At 44.2% G+C, this 21,674-nt stretch overlaps 1 protein-coding gene across 1 annotated transcript in view; it reads left to right on the top strand.

Annotated features, from left to right (window-relative positions):
- Positions 1 to 21,217, top strand: part of FA2H (fatty acid 2-hydroxylase) — a 187,958-nt gene extending 166,741 nt beyond the window's left edge. The window contains exons 6-7 of the mRNA XM_033940419.1: positions 8,340 to 8,592; positions 20,075 to 21,217. Of these exons, the coding sequence (XP_033796310.1) occupies positions 8,340 to 8,592; positions 20,075 to 20,151 (330 nt within the window). The 3' untranslated portion in view covers positions 20,152 to 21,217. The remainder of the gene's footprint in view (positions 1 to 8,339; positions 8,593 to 20,074) is intronic.
- The last annotated feature ends 457 nt before the right edge of the window (positions 21,218 to 21,674 follow it).

The following is a 21,674-nucleotide window of genomic DNA, read 5'->3' as shown; positions in this document are numbered from 1 at the left end:
TTCTCCATACCTCTTATTAACTTCGTTGCTCGTCTCTGCACCCTCTCCAACAGTTTTATATCCTTCTTTAGGTTGGGAGACCAATGTTGGACACAGTATTCCAAGTGTGGCCTGACCATTGCTCTATAAAGCGGCATTATGACTTTCTCCAATCTACTCGTGATTCCTTTCTTTATCATGTCTAACATTCTGTTTGCTTTCTTTGCCGCTGCCGCGCATTGTGCCGACGGCTTCAGGGTCCTATCTATCAGTACACCCAGGTCCTTTTCTTGTTCGCTCTTACCCAGAGTTGCGCCTGACATTCTATACTCGTGTTCCTTATTCTTACTACCTAAATGCATTACTTTGCATTTCTCCACGTTGAACTTCATCTGCCATTGCTCTGCCCATTTCTCTAACTGATACAAGTCGCTCTGGAGTTCCTCGCTATCCTCCTGCGATCTGATTGCCCGGCATAGCTTTGTGTCATCTGCAAACTTAATGATCTCACTGGATATTCCATCTTCCAGGTCATTGATATAAATATTAAAGAGGATCGGCCCAAGCACCGAGCCCTGGGGCACACCACTAGTCACTTTCTCCCAGTCTGAGAACTTCCCATTTATGCCCACTCTCTGCTTTCTGTTTTCCAGCCATTTGCCTATCCACCTTTGTATATCTCCCTCTATTCCATGGCTTTGTAGTTTCCTGAGAAGTCTTTCATGTGGAACTTTGTCGAATGCTTTCTGGAAGTCCAAATATATTATGTCCACCGGCATTCCACTATCAATTTGCTTGTTCACGGTCTCAAAAAATTGAAGTAAATTTGTTAAACATGAACCTTTCCTGAACCCATGTTGACTGGGTTTCATCAAGTCATGTGTATCTAGGTGCCGGACTATGCTAACCTTGATCAGTGCTTCAACCATCTTTCCAGGGACAGACGTAAGGCTCACAGGTCTGTAGTTGCCCGGTTCCCCTCTCGATCCCTTTTTGAAAATTGGCGTGACATTCGCTATCTTCCAGTCCTCTGGTATCTGTCCAGTTCTGATTGTCAGATTGGCAAGTTTTTGCAATAGCTCTCCGATTTCAACCTTCAATTCCTTTAAAACTCTCGGGTGAATTCCATCCGGTCCAGGGGATTTGTCACTTTTAAGTTTGTCGATCTGGTAGTATATCTGGTCCAACTCCACTTCAACTGTGGTGAGGCTGTCTTCTATTACTCCACTAAACACTTTCACTGCTTCTGGTATTTTAGCGGTATCCTCCTCCATAAAGACGGACGCAAAGAAGGAATTTAGTTTGTCTGCAATTTGTTTATCTTCCTTGATGTACCCTTTTCTTCCCTGGTCGTCCAGGGGTCCCACCGCCTCTTTTGCGGGTTTTTTCCCTTTCACGTATCTAAAGAAGGGTTTGAAATTTTTGGCCTCTTGCGCTATTTTTTCCTCATAGTCCTTTTTGGCATCCTTCACCGCCTTGTGACATTTCTTCTGATCATCTTTATGTTTTTTCCATGCTTCGGTTGTTTTCATGTGTTTCCATTTTTTGAAAGAGTCCTTCTTTTCTTTTATGGCTTCCCTCACCTGTCTGGTAAGCCATGCCGGTTCTCCCTTACCTTTTGTTCTCCCCTCTTTGGAGATCCTCGGAATATGGAGATTTTGTGCTTCTGTGATAGTATTTTTCAGTAGTGACCATGCCTGGTCTACTATTTCAAGTTTGTCCACCTTTTTCTTGAATCGTTGTTTCACCATGGCTCTCATGCGATCGTATTTGCCCTTTTTAAAGTTAAAGGTTTTGGTTATGGTTTTGGCACGTTTTCTATTCCCGATGTCAAGCTTAAAGTTGATCACATTGTGATCGCTCGTCCCCAGCGGTACCATAACTTCTACTTCTTTTGTTGGTCCCGTGAGGCCATTTAGTACCAAGTCCAGGGTGGCGCTGCCTCTTGTCGGCTCTTTTACCATTTGTTCCAGGAAGCAATCCCCTAGCGCCTCCAGGAACTTGGCCTCCTTGCCGCAGTTGGAGGTTCCTAGTTTCCAGTCTATCCTCGGGAAATTGAAGTCTCCCAATATTATTACATTGCCCGTCTTGAATTCTTGTTTGATTTCCTCTATCATTTCTGAGTCAGTTTCCTCCGCCTGACCTGGGGGACGATAGTAAAGGCCAATTTTCGTGTCTGCGCTGTTTTGGCCAGGAATCTTGATCCAGAGGGACTCTAGCTTCTCTTTCGTTTCCGTCGTAGCCACTTCAACAGATTCTATTCCTTCCTGAACTTGTAGGGCAATACCTCCACCTTTCTGCCCTACTCGATCTCTTCTATATAGTTTGTATCCCTGTAGTACGGTGTCCCATTTGTTTTCTTCATTCCACCATGTTTCTGTTATGCCAATGATTTCCAACTTATCATGTCTTGCTATTGTCTCTAGTTCCCCCATTTTGTTTCCTAGACTTCTAGCATTCGTATACATACATTTGAGTTCTCTTCGTGTTACCTTTTTGGACTTTCTACTCTTTGCTGTCCCTACTGTTTCTTTCACGGTATCCTTAACCACTCCAGTGTTGTCTCCCTTGTTTGCTGTGCGGTCATCCCCTCCTGTGTCTGAGTTGTCCCTTCCTGCCTTGTCTTCCTTATTTGCTGTCAGGTTGTCCCCTCCTGTGTATGAGTAGTAGCCCATGGCTCTTTCATCGGGGCATCCTGTCGTCCGTGCCATCGACTGGTGGTCGACTGTCGGCTTTCCCCTATTTGTTAGTTTAAAGCCTTCTCGATGGCCTTCTTCATGTTGCCTGCCAAAACTCTTGCTCCTTCCTTGTTGAGGTGTAGTCCATCCTTTCTGTAGTACTTGCTTTTTCCCCAGAACGCCGTCCAGTTGCGCACGAAGTCAAAGCCTTCTTCTTCGCACCATTGTCTCATCCAGGCGTTAATAGCTTGCAATTCCCCTTGTCTCTTTCCATCCGCTCTTGGTACTGGGAGGATCTCAGAGAAGGCCACCTTCACCTCCCTGATCTTCAGCTGGCTTCCAAGTGAGCGGAGCTGGCCCTTCATCTCTTCCCTGTCATACTTCCGTCCACTCACATCATTTGTTCCCACGTGGATGAGCACAGCAGTATCCTCTCCCCCTGTGCTGTCTATGATCCTGGAGATCCTGTTGGCCACATCCTTCACTCTTGCTCCAGGCAGACAGGTGACGACTCTGTCCTCTCTTCCTCCTGCGGTGTGGCTGTCCACGTGACGTATAATGGAGTCACCTACTATGATCCCCATCTTCTTTATTCGGGGGTTTCTTGGGGGTCGTAAGTCCACGTCTATGGTATAGGGCCAGTCTTCTTCCTCCAGTGCTACTCTTGAAATTGTTTTCGGCTCTTCAGATGGGGGGACGTCTTCCTGCGTTCTCTCTCTTCCTCCTGGTCTGCGGATGTCTCCTACCTCATCTTCGGTTTTTTCTGTGTTTGCATGGGTGTCTTCTCTCCTCTCTTCCAGGCCTTCTTTCTGGGTATCCTGGGTACAGCTTTCCAGCCCTGGGATCTGTACGTGTTGCTGGTGGGCTTCCTCGATGAATCTTTCTAGTTCCACGATCCCTTCGCTGGTATCGGGCTCCCCTAGCAACTTCTCCTGCATGCAGTTTTCCTCCTTCCTGGCAAGGAGTTCTTCGAGTTCCATCACAGTTCCCTCCAGCAGCTGAACTTGCAGTTTCAGGCTGTCCAGCTCCTCGCATCGGCTGCAAACGTATGCCCTAGTCCCCGAGGGGAGGTAGTCATACAAACTGCAGCCGGTGCAGAAGACTGGAAAGCTCATCTTCTGGCTTCTGTGGGCGCTCATGTCTTGTTCTCCTTCTCAATTGTGTGTGTCCTGCCTTCCTGATAGCAGTCCTCCTCCTGTTGATCGTTGGTCTTGGTTGTGTTGGTGCTGTTGAGCTGTTTGAGAGTGCTTGTCTCGGTGTATGCTGTGTGGCTAGGTAATAGTAAACAAAGGAACAATAACCGGAATGTAACTTACGTATTGGGGCTCCCTGTTAGTCGGCCCAGCTTCCTGGCTCCTTCTGCAGGCTCTTTTGCGAAGGCGCTCTTGCTAAGGCGAGCGCCTTTACTGCGCGCCTTCGCCGCGCGCCGAACGGCTGTGCGCTGTTGGCTCCCCTCCTGTTAAGAGGGAGTCCGGCGCTCTGCTGGTGACGCTGGCGGTGACGCGCTGGGGGTGGGCGGAGCTCCCTCACGCTCCCCCATGCTACCGCTCGCTGCCTGCCGCTGTGTCCTGCTTCTCCCTCTCTGCTTCTCCTCTCTCCCTCTTCCTCCGCTGTCTTCGCCGGGCCTGCTTCCTCCCGCACCGGCCGAAGATTTAAATCAACTTTGAATATTGGATGGAGTGAGGTCAATTTTTCAGAATAATATATGTAGCAATATATACTAGCACTGCCAAATATATAATGATAAATTATACTTATAACTATACCTATTCAGATATACTCATATTGGGGCTTTTTATATAGGTAATAAACCCCAACATTGGCAGTATGGGCCTGATTCTATATAAGTCACCTAAAAAATTAGCACCGACTATTACGGCGCTAAGAGTGATTCTATAAAAGTTCGGCGCACTGTATAAAATCATGCTTAGCGCCACCTATGCAGAATTAGATGTCCTAACTTTTAGATGTACCGTATTTATGTCAAGGTTTTCTTGTCCTAAATGAGTGCGCCTAAGTAAAAAAACTAGGCATCTAACTCCAAAACGCGCCCACAATCCACTCGTAGGTAGGCGCTTTGAACAAGGCACCTAACGTTTAGAGAATCATACCTACCAAGTTAGGTGCCTGGTATGGGGCTTGCACCAAACGCCACCTGAGAAGAGACTGGAAGACCTGAAGCCGTACGAGAAGAGACTGGAAAGTAAGGAGTGACCTAGTGGTAGAGCTGCTGCTTTAGCACCCTAAGGTTGTGGAATTGATCCCAGCACTGCTCCTTGTGACCCAGGGCAAGTCACTTAATCCTCCATTGCTCAAGGTAAAAATAAGTACCTGTATATATGTAATCCGCTTTGAATATGTAACCACAAAAAGGGTATACAAATCCCATCCCCTTTTCTAGTGTTGCCCAATTTGCCAATTTGAATCGATTCATTTTCCCCCCCCAAAATTGGGCTTACCGATTTAGTGACTAGCTAACCCCTCCTACTACTCCCCCCCCAGGCCTCCTAAAGCAGCAGCAGTGGTAGCCAGCCAGCAGAGGCAGCACTCTTAACAGGCTTCTCGTGGCCTGCCCCACCAGGATGGAAAGCTGCTGCACATGTGGGGGGGGGGGAGAGAGGAAAAATTGTTGGACTTAGAGTGGAGGAGAGGAAGGGAGAGATGCAACAAAGCAGTAGAAAGGAGTGAGAGGGATAAATCCTATTTATGGTGGAGGGGAGGGAGACATGCATAGAGAAGAGAGAGGGAGAAACGTCGGACATAGGGTGGAGGGCAGGAAGACATGGTGCATGAGGAGAGAGAAAGAAATGTTGCACATGATAATGGAGGGGGAGGAAGGGAGAGATGTTTCATGGAGGAGAATAGAGAGGTTTGACCCAGGGCACAAGGCAGGGAGAGAGAGAGATGGTAGACAGTGGGAAAGAAGCAGAAATATTGGATATGGCAGTGGAAGGGAAGGTAGAGATGGAAGATGGATAGTGAGCACAGAAAAAGAAGAACATGTCAAATGGGCAGGAGACCTTGGCGAGCAAGTTAACAGAAAACAAACAGAAACCAGAGCCTGGGACCAACATAATTTGAATAATAAAATGACCAGACAACAAAAGGCAGAAAAAATAATTGTATTTTTTATTTTGTGATTATAATATGCCAGATTTAAAATGTGCATCCTATCAGAGCTGTGTAGCACTACAAAGGCAATTTTGTAGCTGAGGGTGTGCAGTTGCAAACATACACCTTGCATGCATAAGTGCAGTATGTGCTGTACTTTAAGGGCACACAAGTTCTATAGCACTTAAGTGCAAGGGGTTTACATGTAGACGGAGCATGGGAAGGGCATGGGTGGAACTGCCACTTATGCACACAACTTGACACATACCGAAAGTTATGCCTGTTGATTTCTACAGTTAAGCGCGTCCTTTTATTGTTAGGTACTATTCTAAAACGGAGTCCAGGCACCCAGATGTTATAGAATAAGCACTCTCTACACAGCACAGGGGGAGAGTGTGGCGCAGTGGTTAAAGCTGCAGCCTCTGGACCCTGAGGTGGTGGGTTCAAACCCATGCTGCTCCTTGGACAAGCCACCCAATCCCCCCATTGCCCCAGGTATATTTCAGATGTGAGTCTGCCGGGACAGATAGGGAAAAATGTTTGAGTACCTGAATAAATTCATTTAAACCGTTCCAAGCTCCCCTGACCCCCATATGTATGAAAGGTTTAACATTTATTTATTTATTTAGCCCGTACTCCCAAAGAAGCCCAGAACGGGTTACAAGATTACATTCACAATATAAGTAAGACAAACTTTGGTGGGAAAAACAAACTTGGTGTACATAGAGGTATAAATTTCAGCTTTTACAGTATAGTCATAACATACAGATTTGGAGATATAGACAGTGAACTTAGAGTGTTTTAAAAACTGCAGCATTTTCCGTATGGACATAGCCTAAAATAAGGTAAAATAGCTTTGTAGGTTTGTGCGTCATTGAAGTATGGTGGTTTTTTGGTCCGGTGGTCCGGTTTTTGGGCATAGAGAAGATGGCCTTTGACCTGCTTGGGATCTTGGATATTAGGTTTGTGAAGTGTGCCTTTTTTGTTTCGAGTGTCGCTAGTTTGTATTCTTTCAAGAGGGTTTTCCAGGTAGCTTTATATCAGTGCTGTGTGTTTTGCACCAGTTTTTTTCAGCTTTACTGACTTTTCGTTTTTGTTCTCTCAGGTTTTCTGTGAACCAGGGTGATGAGAAAGATCTTGTGTTTGTTTTGACTTCTTTGACTTTAGCTAATAATTCATAGCACAATACATATGTCCAGTGGCATAGTGAGGTTGGGCGGTGTTGCCCCTCCTCTGCCCCTGCCTTCCTCTGTCGTGTGCACCTCTTTCCTATCCTGTATCTCTTAACTTCCCTCCAACTTGCTGCTCGTGCCAGCATTGGCTCTCCCTCTGATGTCACTTCCTAGATGTGGGACCTGGAAGTAACATCGGAGGGAGAGCCGATGCTGGCACGAGCAGCAAGTTGGAGTCGCTGCTCGTGCCAGTGAAGAGATAGAGGTATGTTGGGGGAGGGGGAGTGAAATTGCACGTGCAGGATGGGGGAGGAGGTCCTCAGATAATTTAGAAGACGTTTTATATGCTTAGCATGACAGAAAATGTCTAAGTGCTCTTTGAATGTTGATCTGGTTACTTTGGAGGAGGCCTGTGTTCACGTTCCCTATCCTATCCTGGGGACCACCAGCCAGTTGGGTTTTCGGGATAGCCTTAATGAAGATGCATAAGAGAGATTTGTATATAATGGAGGTCACAAGCATGCAAATCTGCCCCATGCATCTTCCTTAGGGCTATCCTGGAAACCTGACTGGTTGGTGGTCCACTGTTCTAGGGCACCGGCATGTGATTTTCACCATGGTAGGGGAAGAGAGAAGTGACCTCGGCTGTCACAGAATTCCACTGAGGAATTCCCTTCTGGCTCTGGTTAGCAGTAACTGAGAAGGCAAAGAACCCTAGGAAGCATATACCCACCAGAAAATAGCACAGTATACTATGAAATATAATGCTGGCATCTAGGCAAGAAACTTACCAGTCAGAAAACAGATGGGTCTCTGTGCAAGAAGGAGCAACCCCAGGGCTGGTGTTATACAGTATATGTTGGTGTCCAGAGCAAAAATGTCAGAAGGGCCCTAAAGATCTTTTCTGTCTTCAGCTTCAAACAGGCCTGGGGGCCCTAGGGTAGAGAATGACACGGTGACAAAATTCAGCACCGTTCCCGTCCCCGCGGATAACCGCGGGAAACCATCTTCATGTCATTCTTTAAGGAGAGAGGGAAGAATCAGAGTATGAATGGCCACAACCACTGACCCGCAAGCTTTGCTTTGAAGAATGCTGGTGTAGAAGGACCGAGGTTGAAATAGACACTAGAAAATGACATGGGATTATTTCCCGTGGTTATCCGCGGGGACGGGAACGGTGATGAATTTTGTCACCGTGTCATTCTCTACCCTAGGGCAGTCGCTCAATTTGTAGCCATGAAACAAAGATCCTGAGCATCAGGTCAGATCTTCCCATTTCCTTCTTTCTGATGCAGAGTGACCCTGCCATTGCTTCCAGGATGAGGGACATGAATCCAAGGTAAGAGCATCAGTCCTGGAGGAAACTAGCTGAATTAATGCTTCCTGTTCTCCATCTCAGTCTCCTTTCGACAGCTCCCGCCTGGTCTTCCCTCCTCTACCGGCATCCTTGGTGATAGGATTCCTGTGTGGTGTCACTCTCCTCCTCTTTCCAAAGATTGTGGGACTCTCTGTTTTTGTTGGTGGCCTTTTTGGCTACGTTGTGTACGACATGATCCACTATTACCTGCACTATGGATCCCCCAAAGAAGGCACCTACCTGTATGAACTGAAGGCCTACCATGTCAAGCACCACTTTGAACATCAGAAGACAGGTATGAGACTCGCTGCATAGGTTTCTGCAATTTTCTTCTGCTACTTTCCAGATTTTCGGTTTGTGGTGGTGGCAATTATCCATGTGATTTCAATGTATTTAAGGCCATCTGACTCTCCTGAAAATAGATAGATTTTAGAGGCGTGTGATTCCCAACAGCAGATAACATGAATCTGTGCTGATGTAATGTAAAACAAAGAAATTGTATTAAAAATGGGCCCAAGCAAATAGCCAGGTTGTCGCTCTCCTCTCTCCCCCCCCCCCCCCCAAACTTTCACAGCTTTCAAAGGTTTCTAGTTAGGAGAACTGCTAGGATTCATAGATTTTGTGCTGATACTAGTTCTTTGCAACCGTGGCCCCTTAATTTTACATCCCTGTTTTTCAATTGCTGTTTGTGACTAGGGCAAGGGTAGGCAATTCCAGTCCTCAAGAGCCAGAGCCAGGTCAGGTTTTCAGGATATCCACAATAAATATGCATGAGATAGATTTGCATCTCAAGGAGGCAGTGCATGCAAATCCATCTCATACATATTCCATTGTGGATACCTGAAAACCTGACCTGGCTCCGGCTCTTGAGGACCAGAATTGCCTACCCCTGGACTAGGGCAAGTAGCTGTATTTCTCTCTGCTTCAAGGGGGATGTTATCAACATGGACTACTGTTAAAAGACATGTTTTAGTCATTAATGCCTGGGCTAAAATAGTTGGTGGTAAAATAATAGTTCTCAAAGTGGGCTGCTATTAAGACCTATCACCCTCAGTCACTTTATTTCTTTCATCTTGAATGTTCTGCTGGCTCTGAGAGACCCTAGGCCAGGGGTGTCCAATGTCGGTCCTCGAGGGCCGCAATCCAGTCGGGTTTTCAGGATTTCCCAAATGAATATGCATGAGATCTATTAGCATACAATGAAAGCAGTGCATGCAAATAGACCTCATGTATATTCATTGGGGAAATCCTGAAAATCCGACTGGACTTCGGCCCTCGAGGACCGACATTGGACACCCCTGCCCTAGGCAGACATCTTTACCCTAACATATACAAGGCTACAGAGCATCCCAAGCAAATTACCCTTGTACCAACGGCTCTTCCTCCTCTTCATAAGGCCAGCACTGAACATATTCAGCTATTCATCTAGTAATGTAAAATGACCTTGCTTTTTTTTTTTTTAATCTATATTAATTTTCAAAGCTAATACAAAGTGCCATGAATGATACAGACATTAATAACAAAATAAGCACTTAAATTCCATTAATAACAATGCAGAAGATAAATATCCCTCCCCTCCCGTCCAACAATTTAATCAAGAAATAAACCAAAAAATATATATCCACCCCACCCACCCACCCCGTCCTGGATATGCATAAAAATAAACAAAAAATTTAAACAAAGACAACTATGTTGAATTAACAAAGGATGTCAACAGGCCCTAAACCAAATTAAATAATTTGCTATGCCCCCAACATATCCGCATTCATCTTTTCGTATTTGTACCCTAAACATAAATTGGCCCACCAAAACAGAAAGTTGAGGCGATCACAATTTTTCCCATTGTGGGTTATCGTTTGCATACCTATCCCTGTCATAATCAAGAAAAGCCTGCCTTTGTAGCGATCCACGGGAGGCTTGATATGCAGCAATGTTCCATATATAATTGCCTCATACGTCAATGGGATTGTTGATTCCAGTATGCGGTTAATCTGTCCCCATATTGACTTCCAGAAGCTGAGTATCGAAGGACAATAGAACAACAGATGATCCAATGTCCCTATGTCTAGAAGACAGTGCCAGCATCTATTAGATTTAGAACTCTCTAACTTATGTAACCTAACAGGGGTCCAAAAAGATCTATGTAACAGAAAAAACCATGTTTGTCGCATAGATGCTGACGCTGTACATCTCATCCTTCAAGTCCAAATTCATGGTCATCGAGATGCAGAAATATATTGCTTTATCTCAATGCTCCAAATATCCCTAAGACTATTTTTGGTTTTTTATTCAAGAATTAATTTCTTGCATTTTTAACATGGTCAATGGTGCCAGCTTTAGGGAAGAGGAGAATGAGTGGTGGGAAGGAGTCGGAGCACAGTCTCCTGCTGCCCTGCCTGGCCAACTCCAGTTTTTTTTTGACCGGTGATCTATGAGGATCGTCACCAGCCAAGCTGCTCCACCTATCTGTCTATCCTGCCCATTTCACCACCCTCCCAATTCTGGTGCCCCAGGGTGATGCCTAGGTACACTTAATTGGCAAAGCTGATCCTGAACATATAGATAAGCAGAGTTGCTTGCTTGTAACAGGTACACTCTGTAGACAGTAGAATGATGCAGACTTTATTATAGTAATCTTTTCTGATTGCTGCCAGCAAGAGACAGGAATGAAAACTTCTCTAAACTTCTACTCTTGATATGCTGACAACCACATCTGCCCTGCTTCAGTCAATACCTAGCTGAGACAGTCCACATTTAACTTGGAAGTGCTTTTATTTGATACCATTTCCAGTCTCTGTGTTTTTGGAGGGTTATGTTGGATAGAACAGTGTATCCATATCATCCTTCTGCATAAAGAGGAACTTTGTTACAGGTAAGTAACTCTGCTTTCTCAGGACAGCCAGCATGATGCAGCCACATCACAGGTTGTCTGGTATCTGTTCTCATTTGGTGTGGCAACCCAGAGCATAAATACAAGTGGTTAGAAGTCTCAAGCAAATAGAATAAGAAGGAAAGTGTAGATATCCATGCCAGTTGAATAACCCAAACAGAAATGACGTGTGAAAGTGTAGGTCAAAATTCATGTGGCAGCTTTGCAAATGTCCATTAAAGGTGTCATTTAAACACAACAGTAAGAGATCAAAACCCTGCTAAGCAAAACCAACCAAAACAGATCTCAATCTACCTGAAATGGCGGAAAAAAGCCTCATAGGTGAACACTGTATAAGCATATATAACAACACCCCATGTATGGACTCGATATCTTTCATAGGCACATAAAACCTCCATGTAATTAATATAACTCAGCATGTAATGAAATTGAGTAAATATAAATAATGAATCAGCACTTATCTTATGGCCCGATGCTATCTGTTTCACATACAAGCTTCTTCAGGGGATCCAAGAGCTGTGTCTTGAGCAGAGTTTGTCAACACTTTGCAATGCCTCAACATGCTTCTCTGAGGATTTTTTTTTCCTCCATTTCAGGTAGATTGAGATTTGTTTTAGTTGTTTTTGCTCATTAAGGGTGTCAGGCATAGATTAGCCACAGAGGTGGACATGGTTTAACTGAGAGAGCCCAATGTGGCCTGAAGGATTAAAGTTACGTAGGTTGGTGGTAGCAGGAATAAGACATTTGGTTGCTTAATTCTTCCCAGGAGAATCCTCTTTCACTCTTGGATAGCTTTCGGAGCTGGAATGAATACTGATAGGGTCACTGATGCAGTTTCTTCTTTGTTTTAAGAACAGCATAGACAGATTTTTTTTTGCTTTTTAATTTTCTCATATTAATATTCTTCACTGGTTGTTATAGATATAATTTTATAAACTGAGATTATATATATAACATCTATCATAAAGTGCATGTGCTAATCTTTAATTTCTGAAAATTAAAAGAACTGAGACCTTTATCTTCCTATAGTTTTTTCATACAACTTGACACTAATTTTTGCATCAATAGTTAAACGAATTGTCTTGTAGACTAACTGACTAGTTGTCATGTGCTTTAGAACAATAATCCATATAGATGAACTGTTATTAGGCCAATTGTGGGGGACCCAATCAAATATCAGCACTCTACTCTACATGAGCTCTCTATGTAATCTTTGGATAAGTTCTCGTGTCGCCTTTATAACTATATATAGGGCTGAGCTCCCTGATACTCTATTATAAATCCAGTAACACATGAGGGGATAAAGTTGCTGAAACTATTGTGGTATTTTTCAATACATTGAAACTTGAGTGCACCAACTAAAAAGAACTCTTCCCAGCCCCCAAATTGGCCACACCTCCAGAAACTGAAACTGTACCTGCACCCTCCAAAATGCCCAGTCCCATCCTTTTAAAATACGCTGTACAACTGCCCCAAAGCTACCCCCAAACAGCTACAACTCTTCTAAACTACCCTCTAAACATACATATTTCTTTGTATACCCACATGCAGGTTTGGAAAAAATTCTATGCGCTATGCTCCACCTGCTTTTATCACTGGTTGGTTGGTAATATGATGGGATCAGTGGCATAGCCAAATGGCACATTTTGGGTGGGTTAATAAGTAGACTAGGTAGTTAATAAGTAGACACAACACATTTTTTCCCCCAGCCTTTTCCCTCTATTCCTTCATTCCTTAAAAATGAAATACCCTAGCTGAAGGCTATCCCTAAACCCCACTAGCCAAAGATACATGTAGCCTACCTTAACTCCCTTCAAACAACTGTGGCAGCATGGACAAGAATTGAGCATGTGCAGGGTGCTGGCATCAGCAGCTCCAATGGGGAGTATGACATGGTGAGGATGTCTTCAGCTGGCTAAGCCCTTAGACTTAACTTGGTCACCTAAATTGGACCCTTTGAAAATTGACTGTGCATGAAATTTTGGAGCCTATTTTCACTAGGGACTAAATTTTTGGTGCCCAAAAAGTGGTAGCTACAAAGGTGTGTCCCAAGTTTCTTCTATATTTGATATACCGACCATCAGTGAGTATCTGGTCAGTTTAGAATACTAAAATTAAGGTACAATTTTAAAAGAAAGGGGGACATTTTATAAATATAACATAAGTGACTGACGAGACACAGACAACTTTGGTACGAGAGGTACTGGGGTTGGGGTAATGAGAAATGCATCAAAATAAAAATAAAATTTTAAAGGCAGGCAAGAGAGGGAAGGGGAAAAACCAAGTGAGGGGGTGTCGCTTCTTAAAAGCCGTTCATTCATCACTGAACTTAAGTGGAGTTGGCAGGGGGATATGATCCTATCTCATATTTGATATGCACCCCTGAATAAAAATGTTTTAAGTTTGCTCTTAAATCTTCAACACTAAGGGCTCCTTTTATCAAGGCGTGCTAGCGGGGTTAGCGCGTCAGACATTTAATCATGCGCTAACCCCCGCGGCAAGCCAAAAAACTAATGCCTCCTCAATGGAGGCGTTAGCGACTAGCGCGGCAGGCGGTTTAACGCATGGTATTCCGCGCGTTAAACCCCTACCGCGCCTTGATAAAAGGACCCTTAAGCACCAAACCTAGGAGTTTTAAATTCACCTGCAGATTTTGGCACCTGAATTTTAGAATCCTAACTTAGGAACATTTTCAGCTGAAAACTTAGGTTCCTAAATTTCAATGGGAATGTCATTCGGCTGAATTTTTTTTTCCCATAAATAATTTTAAACAAACAAACATACAAATCCCCCAAAACAACACAAATAACAGCAATCCTAAAAGTATACAAATATAACAATACTTATAATAAGAACTTCTTTTTTTTTTTTTTTTTTTCAAATTCTTTATTCATTTTTCATCTTACAAGTACACAATATTACATCATTTAAAACTTTTACACATCACTTGAATTTCTTTCTATTGTCATAAGAACTTCTAATTAGTCCTGGGAAGTTGCATTTACCTCAAATTATAACACAATCGGATAAATATATTAATTACTATACCATACCTACTAACATATTCCCATGAATACCAAGATTCCCTAAAGCCCCTACCCCCTGCCAATCCTCCCAACACTGTCCCAGACTCTCTCACCCCAGTCCCGACACTTTATTGCAATGCCAGATCCGCGTGCAACAAGACCCAAATCTTGAAAGACCTTCTAGACGAGCTCGACCCTGGATTCCTGTGCATCACAGAATCATGGATCGCCAAAGACGACCTATTCACACAAAACGAACTCCTCCCCCACGGTTACCAAGGCCTCTTTTCCCCCAGACCCAATCGAAAAGGAGGTGGCCTGGCACTCCTCTACAAATCTTTCTTCGACGTCCAGCTCCTTGAGACGGGCACCCATCCTTCTCTAGAATATTTGCTTGCTTCAGTCAATGACGAACTCCGCACCCACCCATTGGGCATCCTATTACTATACCGGCCACCCACCCCTTGGGCGAAATCTTCAAATCTCGTCTATGAGACCATAACAAATGCCTTCCTTAAATTCCAAAGACTTCTGATTGTTGGTGATATCAATCTCCACCTCGACGACACAAACAACAATGATACATCCGAATTCAACAACTTCCTTACCTCTCTTGGCTTTCCCTCACCCACCCCATCCCCAACCCACGAAAAAGGGCATACTCTAGACTTCACCACCTTCATTGATCTTACCGCCTTCAAAACCTCAACCGACGACACTCGCTGGGAACAAGTCCCTTGGTCAGACCACTTCTTAGGGACTACCTGTCTCCCCGTCTTCATGTCACATCTTGACTCCCCACCCCACTCCTCTCATTCCATAACCTTCCGCAAAAAAACCTCGAGCAACCTATTCTGGCCCAAATTTCTCAACAAACTCTCCTCCAACCCTAGACCTATAGACCCCGAATCACATTGGCACAACTGGACCGTCCTCTCCGAGTCCACCTACCACTCCCTTGCTCCACTAACCACCAAAACCATCTCCTACCCCCGAAAGGCCCCCTGGTACCTACCTCTTCACAGAGAATTGAAACAGAAGTGTCACGCTTTGGAGCGCAAATGGAAAAAATCCAAATCCCCCTCTGATAGACAGACCTGGAGGGCTAATATTAAATTTTACAATTCAACATTAAAAAAAGCCAGGAAAAACTTCTTTGGAGACAAGATCTCCAGATCCAACAACCAGATCAGTGCGCTGTTCAACATCTGGCGCTCCCTAACTACAAAAAAAGACCCGTCTTTGCTTCCACCATCTCTAACAGCCGAGGCCCTTGCAAATTTCTTTAATGAAAAGATTTCCACCCTAAGATGCTCCTTCCCCCGCACAGTCTCCTACAATTCCCTGACCTCTATTGTTCCCAACTCTACCTTACCTGTATCCATTCCTGCCGACAGATCCTGGACCACCTTCGAGCTTGTCTCTGAACCGCAAGTCTCCAAACTCTGCCTCAAACTAAAAACTTGCAAGTGCATTTTGGATCCTTTCCCCTCCTACCTATTCGAGAATATCCCTACATAGGCCATCGCTTCCCTCACCGAACTTATAAACTCTGCCCTAACATCAGGCCTTTTCTCCCCCGACATGGGACACATTTCACTGTCCCCTCTACTGAAAAAGGCCGACCTCGATCACTCCATTCCATCAAATTACCGTCCTATAGCAAATATCCCTCTCCTAACCAAGCTATTAGAATCCATCATATCCACCCAACTCTCATCCTACCTAGAACGATTCTCTATCCTCCTACCCCACCAATTCGGCTTCAGACCCAACTTCAGCACCGAATCCCTCTTGGCCTCACTAATCTCTAAGGTGCAACAACTCTATTCTCGCAACAAATCTGCTGTTCTTCTTCAATTCGACCTCTCCGCAGCCTTCGATGTCGTTCACCACGACATCCTAATCTTCCAACTCTCCGAAATAGGCATAAGCTCCACAGTCCTGGATTGGTTCTCGAAATTCCTACGCTCCCGCTCCTACACCGTTAACACAAACGGTACCTCATCCCCCGCCTGGAAGCCGAAATGTGGAGTCCCGCAAGGCTCACCCCTCTCCCCTATCCTTTTCAACATCTACATGTCCTCTCTGAAACTCCTTCATTTATCCCCCCTAGAAACTCTCTACTCCTACGCTGATGACATCCTCATCCTCCTCGAAACCGACTCGAACCTCTCGAACCTCGCTGAGAACATCTCCACATGTATTACAAACCTCCAATCCTGGGCCCAATCTGTACAAATGAAACTGAATGAGTCCAAAACCAAACTACTTTGGCTCGGCCCAATCTCAGACCATTTACCCACCTCCATCCCTTTACCTTCCGGCCCCACTCTTCAGCTTGAGTTTTCAAGCAAAGTCCTAGGCATCATCTTAGATTCCTCTCTCTCCTTCAACGATCACCTCAACTCCCTGGTAAAAAAAATGCTTCTTTAGCCTCCATATGTTGAGGAAAGTAAGATCCTGCTTTCATCATTCTCATTTCGCCATCCTCGTCCAATCCACCATCCTCTCTAGACTGGACTACTGCAACTCCATCTATATAAGCCTAACTAAGAAAAACCTCCATAGACTTCAGCTAATTCAGAACGCCGCGGCCAAGCTTATTTTCGCAAAAGGCAAGTTCGACCACGTTTCCCCACTCCTCTCCAAGCTTCACTGGCTCCCAGTATACTCCAGAGTCCTCTATAAATGTGCCTGCATAGCCTTCAAGATTCTACACGGCTTCCTCCCTCCCGTTATCCCACTCTTCTGGAATTCCTCAAACCCGCTCTTGACTAGATCCTCCCAAAAACTGAAACTATCTTTCCCTTCTATAAAAGGTATATCCCGCGCAGGAAAACTTGGAACATCCCTCCCCTTTAGAACCACAGAACTCTGGAACAACCTTTCATCCCCGCTCAGAAATTCTAGCTCCTTCCAATCCTTCCGCAGACACTTGAAAACTTGGCTCTTTTCAAAAATCTAATCACCTCCCGTGCTCTAGTATCCTGTCCCCCTCTATCTCCTCAGTCCTCCTCCTATATCCTTCTTTGTAGTTCCTTTCCTCTCAACCTCTGTAAACTGTGCCGAGCTCTGCACACGCGGAGATGGTGCGGTATACAAACCTAAGGTTTAGTTTAGTTTAGTTTAGTTCTAGAATCAGAAAATAATATTAAAAATTGAACTAAGGCCAGTACTGGGCAGACTTGCACGGTCTGTGTCTGTATATGGCCATTTATGGAGGGCTTCAATGGCTGGGAGGATGTAGATGGGTTAGAGTAGGTTTTAACGGAGATTTCGGCAGTAGGAACCCAAGCACAGTACCGGGTGGAGCTTTGGATTCTTGCCCAGAATTAGCTAAAAAGAAAAAATTTAAATTGAATCAGGTTGGGCAGACGGGATGGACCATTCGGGTCTTTATCTGCCGTCATCTACTATGTTACTATGTAAATTTACCCAAATTACCACAACGAATAGCAAATTTTTTTTCCATATTTAGCATACAAACACAGCATATTCCACCAGATGTTAAAATCCAATTTAGACAAATCTTTCCAATTGATTATTATAGATTTAACAGTTATCATAGTAACATAGTAACATAGTAACATAGTAGATGACGGCAGATAAAGACCCGAATGGTCCATCCAGTCTGCCCAACCTGATTCAATTTAAATTTTTTTATTTTTTTTTTTTCTTCTTAGCTATTTCTGGGCGAGAATCCAAAGCTTTACCCGGTACTGTGCTTGAGTTCCAACTGCCAAAATCTCTGTTAAGACTTACTCCAGCCCATCTACACCCTCCCAGCCATTGAAGCCCTCCCCAGCCCATCCTCCACCAAACGGCCATATACAGACACAGACCGTGCAAGTCTGCCCAGTAACTGGCCTAGTTCAATATTTAATATTATTTTCTGATTCTAAATCTTCTGTGTTCATCCCACACTTCTTTGAACTCAGTCACAGTTTTACTCTCCACCACCTCTCTCGGGAGCGCATTCCAGGCATCCACCACCCTCTCCGTAAAGTAGAATTTCCTAACATTGCCCCTGAATCTACCACCCCTCAACCTCAAATTATGTCCTCTGGTTTTACCATTTTCCTTTCTCTGGAAAAGATTTTGTTCTACGTTAATACCCTTTAAGTATTTGAACGTCTGAATCATATCTCCCCTGTCTCTCCTTTCCTCTAGGGTATACATATTCAGGTCTTCCAGTCTCTCCTCATACGTCTTCTGGCGCAAGCCTCCTATCATTTTCGTCGCCCTCCTCTGGACCGCCTCAAGTCTTCTTATGTCTTTCGCCAGATACGGTCTCCAAAACTGAACACAATACTCCAAGTGGGGCCTCACCAATGACCTGTACAGGGGCATCAACACCTTCTTCCTTCTACTGACTACGCCTCTCTTTATACAGCCCAGAATCCTTCTGGCAGCAGCCACTGCCTTATCACACTGTTTTTTCGCCTTTAGATCTTCGGACACTATCACCCCAAGGTCCCTCTCTCCGTCCGTGCATATCAGCTGCTCTCCTCCCAGCATATACGGTTCCTTCCTATTATTAATCCCCAAATGCATTACTCTGCATTTCTTTGCATTGAATTTTAGTTGCCAGGCATTAGACCATTCCTCTAACTTTGCAGATCCTTTTCATATTTTCCACTCCCTCTTCGGTGTCTACTCTGTTACAAATCTTGGTATCATCTGCAAAAAAGGCACACTTTTCCTTCTAGCCCTTCAGCAATGTCACTTACATACATATTGAACAGGATTGGCCCCAGCACCGAACCCTGAGGGACTCCACTAGTCACCTTTCCTTCCTTCGAGCGACTTCCATTAACCACCACCCTCTGGCGTCTGTCCGATAGCCAGTTTCTGACCCAGTTCACCACTTTGGGTCCTAACTTCAGCCCTTCAAGTTTGTTCAACAGCCTCCTATGAGGAACTGTATCAAAGGCTTTGCTGAAATCCAAGTAAATTACATCTAGCATATGTCCTTGATCCAGCTCTCTGGTCACCCAATCAAAAAATTCAATCAGGTTCGTTTGGCACGATTTACCTTTTGTAAAGCCATGTTGCCTCGGATCCTGTAACCCATTAGATTCAAGGAAATACACTATCCTTTCTTTCAGCAACACTTCCATTATTTTTCCAACAACTGAAGTGAGGCTCACCGGCCTGTAGTTTCCTGCTTCATCCCTGTGACCACTTTTATGAATAGGGACCACATCCGCTCTCCTCCAATCCCCAGGAATCACTCCCGTCTCCAGAGATTTGTTGAACAAGTCTTTAATAGGACTCGCCAGAACCTCTGAGTTCCCTTAGTATCCTGGGATGGATCCCGTCTGGTCCCATCGCTTTGTCCCACCTTCAGTTTTTCAAGTTGCTCATAAACACCCTCCTCTTATAAGTATATACTGCATTCTCTAAACCAAAAGCTCCTTTTACTAAGCAGCATTAGGGCTTTAACGCGTGGAATAGTGCGCTAAATTGCCATGCTCGCTAGACCTTAACCCCAGCATTGAGCTAGCGTTAGTTCTAGAAGTGTAGTGCACGGTGTAGCACGTGGTAATTTCTTGCGTGTGCTAAAAACGCTAGCGCACCTTAATAAAAGGAGCTCCAAGTGCCCAAGTATGACTATTTTAAAAGTTAATGATTCTGGTAAGGAAAGTATCTCAGATACATATGCTTTAACAAACAGACATGAATTTAGAAATCTATGTGAACTGCTTACAGCAGGAGGTGGGGTGGTTATTTTGAAAATTTGGCTACAGTCCCACTACACAAGCTGCTCTATCTCAGTGTAGCATCTTATAGAAGTATATACTTTCTTTATATCTTGTTTTAAACGTTAACTTCTGATCTCTTTTTCTTCCTTCCAGGGTTTGGAATCACCAGCAAACTGTGGGACCGCCCATTCCACACACTGATTCCTGAAGAGACAGAGCAAGTACATTAATCAAACACTTACCACCTTTATAAAGCTCCCTACACAGGGAGAGTTCCCTAAAACATCGCTCTGGATTCAAAGCTAAAAAAAAAAAACCTATGGCAACCAGCAAACAGCAAAATTTATTCTGTATTCTAAGCTTCCTATTGTGCATTTTTATTCATATCTACTAAGTGCCTGATTGCAGGGGAGAAGCGATGCCTGCAACTAAATGCATATTTATTAAAATGAGCAAAAATTGCTAAATCTATTTTTTTGAAAGGAAAAACTCTTGTATATACACTTCTGGTAGAATAATCAAGTGACTTAATGTGAACAGCCTATGCCCAGCATTTTTATATTTCCTTTTGTGATTTTGGTATAGTTGTAATATATTTAGGAATTTTTAGTGTTGAGAATGCAAGGAATAGATTGAGCCGGGCTGAGCAAGAAATATCCAGATACAGTGTACAAGCCTGCATCTCAAAGCTCTGCCCTGTAGCATCTTGTTTTTTCATCCGTTGGTCTTCCAAGAGTGGATGCTGACATATTGTGCCAAATTGCATGGTGGGTTGTAATTGAAGACTTCCTTTCTCCATTCAATTTTGGGCCTATTATTCACAAGCCAGCACATTTAATCATCTGTGACTTCCATCCTCTCAACTTTATCTTAATTATGCTGGATGAACCTGATTTCTTAAACACCAGGATCTCCACATACAGCGATCACCTGAAATTAAAGTTCTCTATCTAAATCTTGAAATGGTATTATTTTTCGCTCCATAAGACACACCTGGCCATAAGACACATCCTAGATTTAGAGGAGGAAAACAAGAAAAAAACCATTTGAACCAACTTGAATACTAATATACCCGGCACCTTTAAATTCCATCTCAGCCCCTCCCCCCATCAATCATCACTTTATTTTTATTATTACATTATGCTTGATTAGCAGAGGCCCTACTACCTGCAGCGATGAGCTGTGGGATGATCGCGGCTGATTTCTCCTTTCCTTCCAGCTGGGGATCGAAGTTGTGTCTGGTGGGAAAATGAATGGATGCTACCTAAAAAAAAAAAAAAAAAGCACCATCTTCCGGCATCTTGCACAGGGCCCTGCAGCCAAACACTTCCACTGTGTGCCAGCCCTATTAGCAGAAGGGAAGTCAGGCTAGGTGTATACAGATTCCAGAGGCTGCAGCCTACAGCAGTAACCTCTGGAGCCAGTAAAAGCATAAATATTACCCTTTAATTTAAAAGTTTAAAACATCAAAGCACTTAAAAAAAATGAAATTTCACAGCCATCCAGAATGCAATGTTTCAGGTTCACAGTCATAACTCCTCCCGAGTCCACATGGTGCCACGGTACCATCACACAGCTGGTGGCTATTCCAAAAAGTGCTAGTGGCAGGGAGAAAGGCCCCTGTTCGGCCTGTGAAGTTCACTTCTCCAGTCCCCTTTGCTGTTCATCTCAATTTGCAGAAACCAGGGAGGGAGTGGAAAGGAGGACAGCGGTGCACAAGCGCGTCAATGCCCCGGCCCGCGACACCTCCCAA

This window comes from Geotrypetes seraphini, chromosome 4, assembly GCF_902459505.1.
Source record: "Geotrypetes seraphini chromosome 4, aGeoSer1.1, whole genome shotgun sequence".
Lineage (NCBI taxonomy): Eukaryota > Metazoa > Chordata > Amphibia > Gymnophiona > Dermophiidae > Geotrypetes > Geotrypetes seraphini.
This window is presented reverse-complemented; position numbering and strand designations above follow the sequence as displayed.